Here is an 18101-nt window from a genome sequence, read left to right as displayed (position 1 = left end):
CTTTATTGCTGATACCATATAGATTATCCAAGCAATAAAAGAAAAATTTTCTACTTCATTTACAGCCTTTAAAAAAATAAAGTTTTAAAAGTTCGCCAACTATCCCCGGTCTCCCCTACTATTCTGATAATTTTAGATCATATAAGTTTGGATAATGTGCTGTTTATTTTATTATTGGTGGTTTAGCAAATAATTGCTATGAAAAGAGTGTTCAGATAATGGGCAAAACTGGGACTTGTGGCCAGTATTAACGAACTTTTTTTTTTGCTCAATTAGCTGAACAATAACTACATCTTGATTTCGGTTTAAACAGTTTTATCAGTAATTTAAAATTCATCTTGTACACTCTTGAATCATTCATTTTTTTGAAATTGCAATTGTATGATGATTTTTAATCGCAATATTTTTTTTTCTTTTCATCTTTTTCATTTAGTTGGTCTGTAGTAAACACACTAAAAGGCACACATTTTGCCCTTTAGTCGACTAGAAAAATTGAGTGTATGCAGAACTATGAAATTCTAAAAAAGGAATCAATTATTTTCATGTTTATTTAAAATTAACTATGAGTAAACGTATAACACTTGACACTCTTTCTTGCGTATGGAGAAACTATTAAAAATTTTATAGAATGCATAAAATGAGTTCAACAACAAGATCTGTACACAATTTTGATTTTTCGCCTTTTTTGAGTAGATGCATCCATGCACTCTGGAGCATTCATTATTCAGATAGACTAGATAATCTTTGACCTGTAAGAAATAAGAGATTATTGATTTCTTGAAGAAATAGAATGTCATTAACATGCAAAGCCGATTTCGTGCGAATGTACTAAAATACTTCCTATTCCTATTCAGAGTCACAACTGACTACAACTGTATTTATGTCAAGGACTGCATACTAAGTGCCTTGCCTCCATTATTTTATATACTGATAGATGGCAGCACCATCACCGGATCGAACAGTTAATTTAGAACTAGTCCAGGAACTAATAGCTACCTAGTACTAGCACCCCCAGAGGTATCGTTTCACTTGGAGGACATTGAGACCACGAGCATATTTAACGTCGCCCAGTCCCCTTTAATGACGACGGTGGGTCTTCGACCATCGAGGTTCGAACCCAGGACCCTCCGGCCCCGAATCCGACACTCTACCAATCGGGCTACCACGGCCCACTAAAATACTTAGCACATGATTTACACTCAGCCAGATTTTTAGCAGAGAGAATCTAGTTTGGGGGCTGAAAAAAAAAATTGTAGCAGCAAAAATCAAGTTTCGAGGCAGAAAACAAAATGTGGAAAAACCTTGATGCTGAACTGAAAATAAAAAAGAAGTTTCACGTTTTTGTGTCTAACCTGGTAAACAAAGCCAATAGAGTAAAATCTCTAACACCCCCTTTTTTTTTAGTTTCAGTTTCTAAACGAATTTTTTACTAATATACTAGTTTTATTCACTTAGATGAAATGAAGACAGATCGGATACAACATAATGAAAACCTTAACTCTTTGACTGCCATGGCTATCATTCGTTATAGCCAGTGATGTTTCGATTGGGACACAGGCTATCAGATCTATTAGCTAATCCGCCGCTAATTGTGGCACATTTGCGATTTTGGCTTGGTATTCCAATTGTTTAAGGACTTGAAAAATTATTGTCCCGCATTTTCATGCAAAGGAAACAGAAGGAATACCCCCCCCCCCTCAAGTTTAGTAGAAACCCTGAAAATACATTTAGAACTACATTAATAAGAAAGCTACTATGTTTCAGAATTCTAATGGCATAATTGTCAAAACTTAAAGAAAAGCAAGATTGAGTAACTTAACATTTTTAGACTTCTGTCCAATTTTTCCCAGAACGGTAGAATACCTTGCTTTTTAAAATCCAATGTGATTATATAAGCCATTTTCTTATATCTGTCTTTATCTTCTTTAAACTTGACAAAAATTAAGCAAATTTTGGCGCATGGTTGCTCTTTTGAACTACCTCGGATGCAATTGGATTGAAATTTTCGAATGGGAATAGTAAATTAGGAATGTTTGGGCGCAATCTGGAACTCTTAAATTAGGAACTAGATCCCAATTTTTGTATTGTATAGTGGTACTCCAACTTCCCAAGCTCTGCACACTCCTCTTGATTGAAAAAGTTTAAACAAAGAAAATTTATTACAGACTCAGGAAAATTAATCAACATTTAAATTAAAACGAAACTAGATTTTTAGAAACAACACCTTTCTGATTTAAGATCAGATGATCATCTAAGGTGTCTTAAAGATGCACTTTTGGGCTTAATTCGTCAAACTTTTCTGGGAGCGGCCTGGAACCCTCATTTCTTAAAAATATCTATTTTCCATTCCCCTTGTACTATATTGTGATACCCTCAATTCTTAAACTCTGTACACACCTTTGATTATAAAAGTTAAAACATAGAACATTTACTACAGACTCGCAAAAACAGCCCCGTAGCTGCGTACCCGCGGTGCATGGGGGGGGGGGCGTCTTTTAAGGGCCCCAACGGCCCAAGAAATTTTGAAAAAAAAAAAAGAGTTGAAAAAAAATAACAAAAAACAATATTAACGTTACAAATATACACTGCTAGCGTCTGGCCGCATATAAGCTACCTTTACTCCTGTTCGGTCATAGTAAAATTTCAGGCCCTCTCATTGGCTTATTCGAGTGTCAATCAAAGCTTCAAAGACGCCATTGTAATGTTACTAGTCGTCTTTCGCACTGTGTTTCTTGTTTGTAATCTGCTAAATACGAATAAGCATTTGCAAATGATACCTTTAATTGAATGTTGCTGGCAAAAACAGCATTATTATTTCCAATTAATTTCATTCTTTGCAAAACAAGTGAAAGTGCCTTTGAGCAACTATGCTTTGAAACAAAAATAGGTAGCGCCATCTTTGGGCAAAAAATGCATGTTTTACGACATTGTTTTGATTTAAATTGAAGTTATTTTAAAAATAATTCTCATGGTAAATTATTTTGTAGATGGAAAAGAGCGAATTCTGCAATTTTTCATATTCTTGATGATATTTAATGCAATTTAAACAGCTCTTCTTAAAGAAATGATTACCATTTAACTTAATAATAAATATTTCTTGTGAATAATTTAATACATAATTTCTAATATAATTTTCTCTTGTGCCAATTTATTTATAGCTAATATCTATTGAATATGAGTTGGCATTCAAGAATAAGACCTTTAATTGAGTAATGAGTGCATCTGGAAAAAGTTCCTTTTTGTTTTGGAAAAATTTCCTTCTTAACAAAAAAAAAAAAAAACTAATCCTTTACTTCAAAGATTATATTTAAGAGAATCAGCTGCGCGCACTACTATTGAATAAAGGCAGCTGAACAAAATATCATATCGTTATTGGTCAAAAGCTTTATAAAGCTAACAGGTTGTCCATTTTTTTTTTATGTTAATCCCCTTTTTTTTTGTCTATATTTTGTTTATCTTATCGTTCATTGGTTGGATTGCTTTATGTGTGTCTTCACTGGTTAAATTCATAATCCAAAATTAAATTATAAATCCCAGTAAGCAAAATATCTTGCCTCAGTATTGCATAAAGGTTGACATGCAAGAAAAATCATCTTGCATTAATACTGCCTCAATGTTGTTATGTTACTCCCTTTATGCTGTCAGCAGGCTGCCACAATATTGACTGACAAGGTGTATGCAGCATAATATCAGGAAAATATCAAGGTAGGCTGCTTTTGTAACATTGCATACGTATTGATATGACAGGATAATATCAAGATGTTGTCATGACAGCATGAAATCAAGGTCTAGGCAAGATGATCTTGCTTTTGTAATATTGCATACGTATTGATATGACAGGATAATATCAAGATGTTGTCATGACAGCATGAAATCAAGGTCTAGGCAAGATGATCTTGCTTTTGTAATATTGCATACGTATTGATATGACAGGAAAATGTCAGGATACATTGACATGACAGTATGAAATCAGCACGTTTGCAAGGTGTTTTATCCATTTATTTATTTGTATTATTTTCACTTCAAACTCGAGAATTAAATTTCATTCTTTAATTATTTCTGTTATTCTTCAAGATAGTTTTCTAGCCTGAGAATATTTTCTTAAAGCTGACATCTGATCGGAAATTCATATAAAGATATTAATAGTACTCGCAATTTAATTTTAAAAATGAAAGTTTCTTCGTTTTGCGTAATACTTGACTTATTTTTTAAATTCATGCTTCTAATTGTATTATAAAGACATAAAATGCCTAGTTAGGAATAATTGCGGAAGTTTTTATGGCACATTTAAGAGTAAAGGTAGCAAAATAATGAATAAATAAATAAATACAATAAAGTACATTTTCAAATGGATGTCAGCATTGAAAATATCCCATGGACAAAACATATGAATTTATCTTAAAGAATAACATAAATACCATTGAATAAAATTAATCTTACGTGAGATTAAAGTGATAATACGAAATTCTTGGCTTCATGCCCTTTGTTTCAAAGTTTAGGGACGAAAAAAGTTATTTTCGGCCATTTCTAACATTGATCGCACATCGTCTGCGATATGACTTGTTTAGTACTATATTAATAAACAAATGCAATTATCAGTCATTCATAAGTTTTTCCTAAAACAATACTATTCCACACTAATAACTAAGCAACCAAGTTAACGAAGCCTAAAAGAATGCAACGCCACGTGCAGCACCTCTGAACCGATTGAGGTCAAAGCAGGAAGAATGTGCCAGCAATGCGAGGGACGGTGGGTAGAAAGAACTGTGCGCATGCGCAAGTATCAACGAAGGTCCACCTGTTCTATTGTGTACTAATTACCTTGACGGCGACAGCATGAAATCAATATCATCTTGACGGCGACAACATGTATGCAATGTTGTTATTGTAAGGTAATATCAATATTGATTTTTTAAGATGAATGCAATGTTGCATACGTGTTGTTATTGTAATATTGCTTTTTAATCTTTATGCAAGCTTTATGCAGTATGAAACACGTCAATATTGACGCCGTCAATATAATATCAAGATCTGTCAAGGTTGATGCAAGAAATTTTGCTAGTAGGGATAGTCGATGTGTACTCTTTTAAAATGCTAAAACAATTGAGATGTCTGTATTTAAAAAAAAAGGCTTCCACCTTCATTAAATTCAATTTTTTTAAATATTTTAAAATTTTTTCAATGAATGTATGATATTTAATGTATTTGAATGCTTACATTCAAATTGTTTTAGAACTATTCATGAAACCACGAAGGTCTTATCAGCAGTACAGCAAAAAAATAAGAAAAACTTTTTTCCTAGTTTTGCTGAAAATATTTAACAGCTGCAGTTCTCTTCATGGGCCAGTCTAAAAAATTTCGCTGTATTTTTTATTACAATACATTAAAAGTCATATATTGATTTTATTGATTTCAAAATTGTCTCAAAAATGGTTGAGTTTTCAAGTTTTAGAATTTTGTGAAGCTTTTTTTTCCCCAAATGTATTTAAGTTAAATAGTAAATGAAACTGCATGAAATTCTCATGAATTGCCTCATCAACTGTGTGTGATAATTTTTTTTAATTAATAATAAATGAATTTAAGGTAACAAACGGTGCAAAATCTGAAAGTTTGACTTGAAATAACATATATATAATTTTACATTATGAAACATTGCTTTTTAATGTTATTTTCAATTATTTCATTCAAGAGTTTAAATTACCTATTCCTTTTTACATAACTTTAAGTATTATGAAGAATATTAAAAGATAAAGAATTTGCTGTTTAATTAAAAAAACTTACACTGAGAATTAGTTGACAAATGAGTTAAACTCCAATAGCTCCTTCTTCAAAAGCGCCATTTTTTGCTCAAAGATAATGCTATTTATTCGTTTAATTATATATTTTACAGGGTTTTTTTTTAAAGAAAAAGCAGAGCATTATTTTATTTTATGAGTTATGAAATTAGAAGGAGAGAAGAAGGATATGTTAGCCAGACTCACACAAAATTCAATTGGAAGTCTTATTCTTGAATGCTAACTCATATTCAATAGAAATTAGCTAGAAATCAACTGGCACAAGATAAAATTATATTAGAAATTATTATGTATTAAATTATTCACTAGAAGTATTTATTATTAAGTTAAATGGTAATCATTTCTTTAAGAAGAGCTGTTTAAATTGCATTAAATATCATTAAGAATATGAAAAATTGCGGAATTCGCTCTTTTCCATCTACAAAATAATTTACCATGAGAATTATTTTTAAAATAACTTCAATTTAAATCAAAAAAATGTCGTAAAACATGCATTTTTTGCCCAAAGATGGCGCCACCTATTTTTATTTCAAAGTATAGTTGCTCAAAGGCACTTTCATTTGTTTTGCAAAGAATGAAACTGATTGGAAATAATAATGCTGTTTTTGCCAGCAACATTCAATTAAAGGTATCATTTGCAAATGCTTATTCGTATTTAGCAGATTACAAACAAGAAACACAGTGCGAAAGACGACTAGCAACATTATAATGGCGTCTTTGAAGCTTTGATTGACACTCGAATAAGCCAATGAGAGGGCCTGAAATTTTCCTATGACCGAACAGGAGTAAAGGTAGCTTACATGCCGTCTGGGCAGGGGCTATACAGACTTTTTGCGGGGGAGGGAGCAAAATTAATAGATCTGGACCTATGCAAAAACATAGCACTTAACACTTAAATTAAACAAGCTTTAGAAACAGAAAATAAAATTCATGGTCAAAGACCTTTCTGATGAGTTAAAAAATACTTACCTATACGGATGTAGGTCAAATCCTTTCAACATAATTGCCAGGAAAGGTACCAAAGAGTCCCGTCCTGAGTGAAGTACCAACATACCAACCGTCATCGCATTTCTCCATGACGTACACAGTATCTCCTTCTTTTAATTCCAGTTCATCGTCGTTCTGTGGCTTGTAGGAATATAAAGATTTATACCTAGATAATAGAAAATTTTAAGTTTATGATATAAATTAAATCTAAGAGTTTCCAAAAATTTCAGAACAGATATTTGGGGAAAAAGTATTCAATTAAGAATGTACATTTATCTATATCTTTGACAGAAGTAAGGGAAACTACTCTGGTAAATTAAGATTACAAACCATAGCTCTCGTCAGTTTTTCCTCCATTAAAGATCGTCTAAAACTTTGTTTTTGGAACTTCAATTTTCTAAATTGCCAAGAGAGGGTCCCTGAACCCCATTCCTTTCACTATCGTTACTAAAGACGACTTATAACCGTATTTTCAAGACTTCAATTCCGAAAAAATTCTGCTTGAGGGTCCCCAAACCTTCCAGCCCGTCTAACATCACCAAAGATCATTTGAAATTGTGATTTAAGAACAAAAATTTCCAAAAAAAATTTATGGGGAGATGGAGATGACGGTCTAATTGCCTTGGACTTCGGAACAAATTTTCTTTGATGCAAAAAAGTCAAGGTTTTCTATAGATATTTAATTGTAACTATCTATAGAAACCCCTGATTCTATAAATATTTCAATCAAATCTTCAGTTTTAGATAAATAAGCGTGTTTTCACTGCTGCATGAGGCTTCATTTGAAAAATACTTTTCTCTACGCTCTATCCTTAGCTTGATGCTTTAAGTAAAAACTTTCACGAACAGAAGTCTTAGATTTAGTGGTTACTAATAAAAAATAAAAAAAAGTACCTACCAAGTTAAAGCATCTGCTGAATACAGGTAGTATGATCTGCCAGTAGTTGACCATTTAGTGGAAATTTCTAAGGTTCTATTTAATTTCACAGGAAAAAAATTGAAAATTTTTCTATGTGTCTATGAAACTATAAGGATCAAGTAACTAATCATTTATCTGTTTTACTTACTATTTTTGAAGTTATTACGAATAGAAGTTAAAAAGGGAGATTTCGCCAGGAGTTGACCAGCATATGCCAGTAGTTGACCACTTTTTAAACAATGTAAAATCTGAAATCTACAATATTAAAATCGGATCGGATGCATGCCTGTATGTACTTATGTTCCCTTAAAAGTCGTCCCTGATTGGTTGTTGGGTGGATGACGTAATCACAGATGTCACGTGACTTTGATGATGGTTACACGACAGTGATGACTAATAGGTTAAAATGTCGTGAAAACGTCGTGACATTTGGCGCCAAAACTAAGTCACCAAAAAATGGTGCCAACTTTATATTATATCTTCAATTTCTTGCCAAGTCTATAGACTACAAACGCATATGACGTCATTGATATATGAGACGCCAAAGGTACCTCAGGCGGAAAATCTAGTCATCCTAGACTACTCGTGTAACGCTTAAATATTTACTAAAAATAATGCATTGATATTATGAGTGATCAGTGTAAGTACAGTAAACTCCGAATTATCTGCAGAATAGGGTGACATGGTAACCGCGGATAAGTGGATTTCTCGGATAATTCGCAAAAATAAATTAAAACCGATAGCTAAAAAAATCAACACTCGTCGCACATACTTTTAAACTCTGCCAGCAATGACCTATTAAATTTTTAAAACTCGCCAAATTTGGCGACATTTAGCAATTTTTCGCAAATTTGGCGCCAAAAATAATGCCAACTTAGCGGTACTTTTAATTTCTCGCCAAGTCCATAGCAGCCGTTCCAAGCATATATGACGTCACCATTATGTAAGTCCCAGCAGGATAGGAACGTTACCGTCGACCCGAATCTAGTCAGCATAGCTGCCAGAATAATGCCTAAGTATTATAACATTACTATTAAGTAACACTTAAATGAAAAATGTTTAATACGTAGTTTATAGAGGTGTCGAAAAGTAAATTTCATTGTATACGAAGTCCTTGCGGTCTATTCGCTGAACCTATCGATCCAAGATTTTAGAACAATTATTTGAAGGAATGCATTTGAAATTGATGATTTTAAACAAAGCAGTGATCTCATGGCCGCGGTTACAGGGATAGGATCTCAAAATTTTCAAATGGCAACACCTATTTTTTCCTTCGCAAATTGATCAGTGTATTGATGAGCCAGAAATGGCGTTCGATCGATCGACGTGTGATGAAAATTGTTTGTTCGAAAATTTAAGCACCGACTGAAGAAACACGCTTTCCACTCTGCATTTTACAGATTTTTTCCTTAAGCTTTGCACTTCTACTACTGTCTTACCCTGTGAGATATGCAAAAGGCTTTTCTTTTATACTGGCACTAGGATAAACAATTTTCATCTTTGCAGTCTTTGTCACACGCCACTCGTTACAACGCAATTTGAGGTTTTTCAATACGCGGATCAGTTTGCGCAAGAAAAATGTGGATGCTGCAATTCGAAATTTCCGAAACTAGTTTACTATAACAAAATATGTGTTCTTACTACGTTGTTTAAAGTTTTCGCAATTAGGAAAGCATCAGTTTAAATAACCGTAACACAAATTTTTGTTCAGCGGACAGGTGGCTAGTCAATTACTTGCAAAAAAAACTTTTTTTTTTTTGGAACAAAAATAGCATTATAGTTTATCTTAAGCTAAAAAATGTTTGTAATCACTTTGGTTTTGAGAAAAAGCTCTAAATCCAACATAAGTTCATTACTTGACCGTTCTGGTCAACTACTGGCATTAATTGCATTTTTAGACAACCAGTAGTTGACCTCTTCTCAATCCCAGCATAAATGATTAGTAAAATGATGCAATTATTTTATTTACTAAGTATAAACATGGATGATCAGCATATATCAGTAAATGAACCTGAAGAATAAAATTTAACGTCGAGGAACAGTATTAAACATTTTATCTCATGACAATTCTCACTAGTAAGAAAAGTGATTTTCTTGAATTTTTTTTTTATGTGTCTTTGTAATTGTATCGTCCTAACCTCCATTCAAAACTTTAGTTACGATAAATTTTAAGAGAACACTTCATGGGAAACTATAAATTAGTTCCAGCAATCAGATTAAAAATATCTACTTATTTATTCTTGTTTTGTATATATTAGTGCACGAGTAGTCAACTACTGGCAGATGGTCAACCACTGGTAAATCACTCTAATTGACTAAATATTTGAATTTTCAAGTCTAGTTAGCATAATACATCTTTATTAACAAAATATGAAAATCAGCTCAGAATTTAATGAAATTTTGAAATATAATTTAAAAAATAAAATAAAAAAGCGTTAATGGAGCTTTTCACTTACACATTTGTTTTTAGTTACTTATTAATTTATTTATTTACTTACTGATTTGAAAAAAAAAAAAAAAAAACATGATAGGATTTTGTTTCAAACACAATATTTTATCGTCATGAATATTAAGAAAATACTTACGGTATTGGTTCATTGTAAGTATCTATATGAAGTGACTGTGTTAGGGATGATTTGCTCTCAAGTCTGTCAACATTCAGCGGCGGCTAAAATTGTACACATTGATTTTTAACAAACTTTTAATAGTTTAAATTACAAATAGAAAACTATACTACAATAAATTAGGCTGAACCTTGTAAATTTCAATTATGATCTATTGTTTGAATTAGAGCCGCTGTATATATAGGGGCCTTAGTTTGACTGATAGCAAAGTTTTTGTCACATGATTTCAACAAGCCTCATTATTTTGTGTTTCTTCCCTTTTTATGGCTAAATCAGCATGGGAATCATCGGAGTAGTAGGAGTTGTGTTGAGATTATATTAGCTTGTTCGTGGTAAAGTAACTGATTAGCGAGTATTTAATCTATTCGCTGTTACAGTAACTGACTTATTCGATTCAGCTTTGATTTATTGTAGGACTTTCAATCAACGAAGTTAATTATGTTTCGTTTGATAACTGAAAAAAGCTTTAGAATTCATCCTTTGTAAAAATTACTTTTATGTTCATATAAAAAATAAAATAAATTAAAAATCACGGTCCTCCACTATGCTGCCGTGGGCAGGTAAGCGGCAGTATCTGCAGAAATGAGTTTTCGATATATATTTAAGAAATGTATGTTGGATTCAATACTAACAATGGAGAAATGTTGGAATTAGAGGTTATTTTTTGCTCGGAAACCAAATACGCAAGCTTGTATAATAAAGTAAACGTACAATACATGACAAAAATGCAAAAAAAAAAAAAAAAAAAAAGTTACTGCCCACGGCAGTATTATATCGTATTTTCCTACGTATAATTCGCGGATTATCTGCTAAAAAAAGCAAAGTTTATGAGGTGCGGATTATCTGTGATTTTTTTTCCCCTTAACACCCAACGCATTGAACCTCCGTATTTTTACATACACTAGGATTCACCGATCGAGACCGTACGCCGACTGAATATTGTTTATTTTACGAAGCATGCTTGTTCTTCTTCGCTGCCTGTCTGTATGTTGGTTATTTTACGTTGCTTGAATGTTCCTCTTGGCGATTCAGGTCATGTAAAATAAGCAAGATTACAGTGAAATAGGTAGCCATTTGCAAAGGATTAAACCGTTTGCTCCTTTGTCTTGACTCTTTGTTTTTCAATTAATTAGCGTACTATAATCAAGATTTCAATAAGAAATCATTATATTTTAGATTATATTTCAGATTAATTTTGATTATGTCTTCAAAGTAATTACTTTTTCGCGTTTTAAGTTTAGTTGCTCAAATCGTATGTTAAATTCAAACTTAATTTTTTTACATCGTATTATCGACGGATTATACGGAGCTTTTTTTTCTTCAGGCCGATTTTAGGACCTGTGGATTATAGGCCGCCCGCGGATAATACGCAGGAAAATACGGAGCTATACTTGGGGCAAATCCACGGAGTAGGACCCTTCTACCCCCCACCCCCTTCTACCTCCCTGGGCAAATCTAACCGTTCAGCATTGTGAAGGATATGCAGATTCAAACCACAGTATCGAAGCACCCATGTTTACTTTGCCCCAACTAGAGTACCTAGGGTGGCTTGGATGGGTGAGCATTAAATAATTAAGTTATTTAAGCAAAACGTAGATTTTAGTGTATGAGTGTGTCATTCATTTGCCATTTGACAACGCACGATAAATTTGCCAGATAGCAATTTAGTAAATAAATCAATGCAAGACTGATTTAAGTGTGATATAGAACAGGATTTACCTTTATTGATTGGGCAAATTTATTTTGCTTATTCTGATTACCAAGAGCAACTTATTAAAAGCTAACCACTCAGAGAATGAGTTTTATTTTCAGAAATGCTTACTCGTCTACTGCCGTAGCTGAATACAGGCCCTGGTAAAAAATTGAATAAGCAAGCTTAAGGAAAAAAAAAAAAAAAAACCACTGAGCAATGTAAGCGAAACTTGTTTTGTACGTAACTTTCTTGTTAATGCGTAATTAAACTGCTACTCATAAATAAAATAATTGTAATTGGTTTCATAATGTCACAGGTGCAGATAAACACGTTTCATATCAACTGGACGACGAACCCTATAGCGATTTGATGACCACATTATCCCCACACTTAACTTTAACGAAACAAATGAAGTTTAAAAAAATAACTATTCCTTCCCGTCACTATCAGCTAGCGAATCTCAACCAGCTCTATACATTATTTGAAGACATTAACAGCACAAAGACTATTATTAGACTGAGAAAATAGAATAAGAATGGGGTCGTTTCCAAAATTTTAAAAGTATTTTTTTTTCGGAAAGAGCATGCTTAAAAACATAGGTTCTGACCATTTTTTAAATAATTTATTTAAGTTTAATATTGTTAAAAAATTACTTAAATCGTTGCGCTTTCATTGCTTACACTTCTGTCGTGTGACATCACAAATGATGAAATGCCATTCAATGTTGCCATTCACAGAACAAAATATTTAAGACGCATCTTTACTCACATGTATTGGCAACGATATGGTGGATAGCAAGCGTAGCGCAATTTTAATTGGCTGCTTGATTATCATAACGTGGAAACATAGTAGAAATATGCGCGAAATTGCATCATTTGTGACGTCATAAAGACCACGCCTTGTTTGTAAAATCCGACATTTTAAAAAAATGATTAAAAAAAAACTGTTGGGAAAATGAAAGTATTTTCTGGGTCCATGTATTATTATTATTATTTTTTTTTTTTTTTTTTGCTCATTCTATCCATTTCAACGACTAAAAGTAGTGTTTTTGACTGAAGGAAACCACCCCATTAAAAAGTAATAAGACATTGTGATGCGGCTTTTTTTTTGGATAATCAAATATTACGTCCTTTATTGAAACCGATTATGGAATCAATCACGAAATAAAGTTGGACTAATGCATATTTATTTCCATAAGAACTAGCACAATGAGTGAACAAGTTTTTATAGCACCAAAATCAAGGTCTAAATTTTAACGAAAGAAGTGCAGGAGATCTTTACCGCCGTGGGCAGGTAAAGTGCAGTAACTTCAAGATTTTCTTTCTTTCTTTCTTTTTTTTTTTTTTTTTTACATTTTGCTATTTTTTATTTATTTATTTTTTTTTGCTAATAAAGGAGTGAGCGATGTATTATACGTTAGCTTTTTATTGTACAAGCTTGCTTATTTGGTTTTCGCTGAAAAAATGAGCGCAAAAAAAAAAAAAAAAAACGTCTAATTCCAACATTTTTCTATTGTATGGACCCCCCCCCCCCCCCGTATGTAATGCAAAACGCGTTTCTTCAAATATCTCATTACTCGTTTCTGCAGATACGGCCATTTCCCTGCTCACAGAAGTATAGTCCCTAGAACTTATTTTAATGCATAAATACTGTGAAAGCGATTTTTTGCATTTTTGCGAACTGTAATTTTCGCGAAAATGAAAGTACCGGCGATTTCATGAGTTGAAAATGTAGCGAATTTTATATGAATGGAACAGAAAGTCGAAAGATAAAAATATTTCGCAAGGCTTAAATTTTGGCGATTACGACGGACTCGCGAAAATGAAAGCGTCCCGAAATAAGTGCTTTTAGAGCATGAATTCCGTCCGAAATGTGAAAATCGCATAAAATTCAATAGAAGTGCAGAAGTCTAGGCAAATTTAGCCCTGATCATAATTATAACCACATATTGGATATAGCAGGAAATTGCCGAACGAATTTAGTGTGATCGCTAAAGATGTTTGTCAAGTAAAATTTATTCTTCCCTTCAATTAAATGAGCAGTGATAGAGCAGTAATTTGTTTTCCGTGGACCGTCAAAGTGTTTTGTAAAATTAAAAAGGAATCGAGACATAAAATCACATACCTTATTTTGCAAAGGCCGCAGTCCTGTGTTAAAAGTTGGACCTTCATAAGGTTTTGGCGGGGAACCATTGATAAGAGGACTACTAGAAAATAAAATAATATCCAAAATTACTTATACTTTACTTATTTAATTGCATAGTTGCTAGAGTTCATGTACCAAAGCGCATATTTCACTTTCAATTTTAATTGCATAGAAAAACATGTAACCATAAAAATTAAAAAATAAAAACTTTATTTTTCGTGTGATCCCTAAGTCAGGATGAACTTTAAAAATGAATTATTCGAAAATGAATAAAGATAAGAAGATTCGGTTTGCGCTAAACGGATAGAAATAAAAAGTCGGGGTTTTGTCTGGCAACGAAATAAAAATTATTTTGTTGGCGACCAACAGATGGCGCTGTCGGATTTTTGAAGTAGGATCATGCAAAACAACATGATATAAAAAGGAGCAACGGCAGTAGGTAATGGTAAGGCCCTTATATATACGTGCCGACGCATCAGCTTAAGACCAGCCATTTTGGATCGGAGCGCGTGTTTTCGCGTTTAGTGATTGTTCACTGTGAGCAAATATTAGCGGCACGTGAATTGTTTATTAAATAAAATATTATTCTCGACAAATTTGGCGAAACCGAAACTTTGCTGTGGTAACCCAAGCAGCGCAACAGTGAAAAGTCCGATCCAAAATGGCTAAACTTAAGCTGATGCGCCGGCCTATCTACATAGCGGCTCTAAGTAATGGTAATCGGATCTTTGAAGAAATAAAAAGTTATAGAGTCATCTGTTGGTTGAAAACAGTTTTTGTTTCGTTGCCGCACAAATCCCGGCTTTTTTTCTATTCGTTCAATGCCAACCGCATCTTCTTATCTTTATTCGGTTTCGTAATATTCATTTTCAAAGTTCGTCCGGACTTTTGGATCACCCTGCATAAAAAAAGATAGATACACATCATTTAATGTTTGTTTTTTTTTTGTATTGGTCGATGTAATAAAATTATTCGGAGCTTCCTTTCATTAGTTTCATTTTCTTGCACTGAAACTGTTCATGAAATTTTCATTGAAAATATGTGACAAAAAATATTAGATTTGACAATAACTAAGTTTGGTGCAAAGATAATTGCTTCAATGTCCAGAACTGTTAAAAAGAAATGTACGAAGATATTTTTTTACACGCATAAGGTTAAACAAATGCAGGTTAAAATAAATTTGCGTGGAAATTTTTTTGTGATTATAAAACGTCATTTACTCGTATTTCATATAAGGAAGCAGAGAAAAATGCATACTGAAAATTTACACATCAAGGATACTTACTATACTGGGCTTGCAGGAGGTTTCGGAGAAACAGAGCGAGTTCCTGTAAATATTATTTTGAGTATCAACCATTAAAACCGACTACAGTAAACAATGAAAGCAAAGCATGAGCAATGCAGCTTTTAATGACAAATCAAATTATAAATGTAAAATCAGAGTACTCAGAGCAAATTCTTAAATTTTCTGAAGCTTAAAACTTCATGGGTTGTTAAAGGGTGTCCCAAAATTAACGCAAGATTTGAAATTGCCACAATTTTTGCTGTGAATTGTTGGCAGCCACGGAAAAAGAACAATTTGACAGCTGGGAGTTTAGGGTTAGTAAAAATGGAGTTTATGCTATTATACAGTTAGCGAAACAATTCAATCACTGCATCAGGAATTTCCTGTTCGTGTACTCTCTTGTTTCGGTGATATGAATTGTACCCTAGATCGTGTGATTTTACATCATTATACTTCTCCCTATGGGGTTATTTGAAGTGAAACGTCTATGTCAGCAATCCCACAACCACCTGCGCATTACCTAATTGCGATATCGAGTGCCAATAACAGTAAACTGCTTGACCCGTCCAAACTTTTATTATTTTTCAAATAATTGTTCGATAATGAAAACGCATTATAGAATCGAAAACGCTCCATTTGTAATAACCCTAGACCCTCAGCTGCCAAATTGTTCTTTTTTCAAGATTGCCCACAATTTATTGCAAAAATGGCGGCAAATTCAAATCTTGCGTTAATTTTGGGACACCCTTTATAAGGGTTCTTTAACTCCGGAACATGTGGATGCAATGGTTTTTGAATTTGTGCTTTGTTTACTTTGCAATAGATCATGTTTTTAAAGAAAACATAACAGTCAAAATTTCAAAACATTTGCATTAAAAGAGGATTAAAGTAAAAGTAGTCTAGTTTAAATACGAGGGAAAATCAAAAAGTCTTTGCACCTATTTTTTTTAAAGCCAAAATATGGCTGTGAATACAAAGCAAACATATACATTACCAGCAGTGACAGTTCCTTGAACCATACCAGCCGTATCTGCTTTTTGCTCGGAAGAGCGGAGCTGCTATCAGTCATTTAAGATGACGGTTGTTCTTCAGACGTCCACAGCTTATGAGAAGCGAAGTGTTATTCGTTTTCTATGGAACAAGGGAGCCCATAGCAATTCACAGGGAAATGCACCTACAGTACAGACCTTGCCCTAGTGATTTTCACGATTTCGTTCCCTTGAAGAAGTTTCTGATAAGGCAGAGATTCACATGCGACGAAGAAGCCAAGAACGTGGTCCGACGGTGGTTCCACTGGCAACCGGAAGAATTTATCACAGGGAGATCTCCAATTCAGTGCTGCGATGGGACAAATGTCTAAACTGGTGTGGTGACTATGTGGAGAAATACTGTAAGGTACGTAGTACCCTGTGTATATTTGTAAATACCTGTATGTACCTGTTTTTGGCGAATAAAAAATAGGCGCAAATACTTTTTGATTTGCCCTCTTATATAAAGATGAAACAAACTTTTTTCTGTCACAATTCTGTTTAAAAAAAATTTTTTTTCAACGTTGTACGTGAAATGTTTTCAATACATTGATTATCATTAAGTATTTTCACTTATTGGTGGAATCATTATACTCATCATTATGCTCTTTAAAACCTCAAAAACAAATTGAATTACACGGGAATTTGCAGATAGATTTTCTTTCCACCTGTAGCATGCGTGCAGCCATTTTAAGTACGCTCCCCCCCCCCCCCCCCCGAGGATTCTCTATTTTTACTTCCACTCACTTTGTCAATAGGTGCTAGCTTAGCTTAGGAAATGGACGTCAAAACGAGAAAAAATTCATGGGTCCGTTAGGTAGAAAAAGATGGCAGCGGCGGTACAACATCTGGAAGGGTACAAGACTAATTGGAAGGGAAACATTTATTAGAATTTATTCGTATATATCTGAAATATTCGAAGAAAACATTGCAAATGATGCTCTAAGATTCCGTCATCATAGTCGATAAAAATCATAAACGTTCTCTCTAATACAATGATCAATGGTAAACAGCGATGCCTATGTTGGTATTTACTATTGTGCGTTCTTATGCAATTCTTATTCTTTACAATCTTTTGTTGATTAGACTATACAGCTCTGAAAAGAGAAAAAAATTTTCATTGTTAGCCAACACGCATTACCGAACTAAGAATAGGGTAACGGCACCACAGACATCCTTAAGACATCGCTCTCAGGTTAACTCAATTTTCTGAGCCTATTAAAGTATCAAGACTTTTTAAACTATTTTTCTCTCATGCAACTACATCTCATCTAACGTTTGACTGGTTCTGGATATTCTGAATTAGTTATTTGCTCAGTTTAGAAAAAAGATCCAAATCCCAGTAACGGACACACCGAAAAACCTGATGATACCCAGTAAGAGTCAGGCTGAAAGGATGAGTAGCAGACAGGATGAGGAAAGGATGAGTAAGGGACATTTTTTCCCCTTTAAAATGTGCAAAAGTTCTTGTTTTTAGAACTAAAGCCTTATTAAATTCAAATGAACATGAAACACCAGCTGACCTCGTGATGGCTGTTCATAACCTTCCACTACTGCCTTGTAAATACCAATTGGCTCATAAAATTCACTCTTATGATAACACTAGGCTGCAACGTATTCATACG

The 18101-nt window shown here is 33.4% G+C and overlaps 1 protein-coding gene across 3 annotated transcripts in view; it reads right to left on the bottom strand.

Annotated features, from left to right (window-relative positions):
* Positions 1-530: 530 nt before the first annotated feature.
* Positions 531-18101, bottom strand: part of LOC129226623 (sorbin and SH3 domain-containing protein 1-like) — a 104273-nt gene continuing 86702 nt past the window's right edge. For 2 of the 3 annotated variants that reach the window (XM_054861252.1, XM_054861254.1), the window contains 5 exons: positions 15449-15491; positions 14143-14224; positions 10287-10369; positions 6765-6948; positions 531-749 (listed from right to left, as the gene is read on the bottom strand). In XM_054861252.1, coding sequence (XP_054717227.1) covers positions 6780-6948; positions 10287-10369; positions 14143-14224; positions 15449-15491 — 377 coding nt within the window. In that variant the 3' untranslated portion in view covers positions 531-749; positions 6765-6779. The remainder of the gene's footprint in view (positions 750-6764; positions 6949-10286; positions 10370-14142; positions 14225-15448; positions 15492-18101) is intronic. The other variant, XM_054861253.1, reaches the window with a different exon arrangement.

The sequence above is a fragment of the Uloborus diversus genome, chromosome 7 (genome assembly GCF_026930045.1).
Source record: "Uloborus diversus isolate 005 chromosome 7, Udiv.v.3.1, whole genome shotgun sequence".
NCBI lineage: Eukaryota > Metazoa > Arthropoda > Arachnida > Araneae > Uloboridae > Uloborus > Uloborus diversus.
The sequence above is the reverse complement of the archived record's forward strand: the minus strand, read 5'-3'. Positions and strand labels throughout refer to the sequence as shown.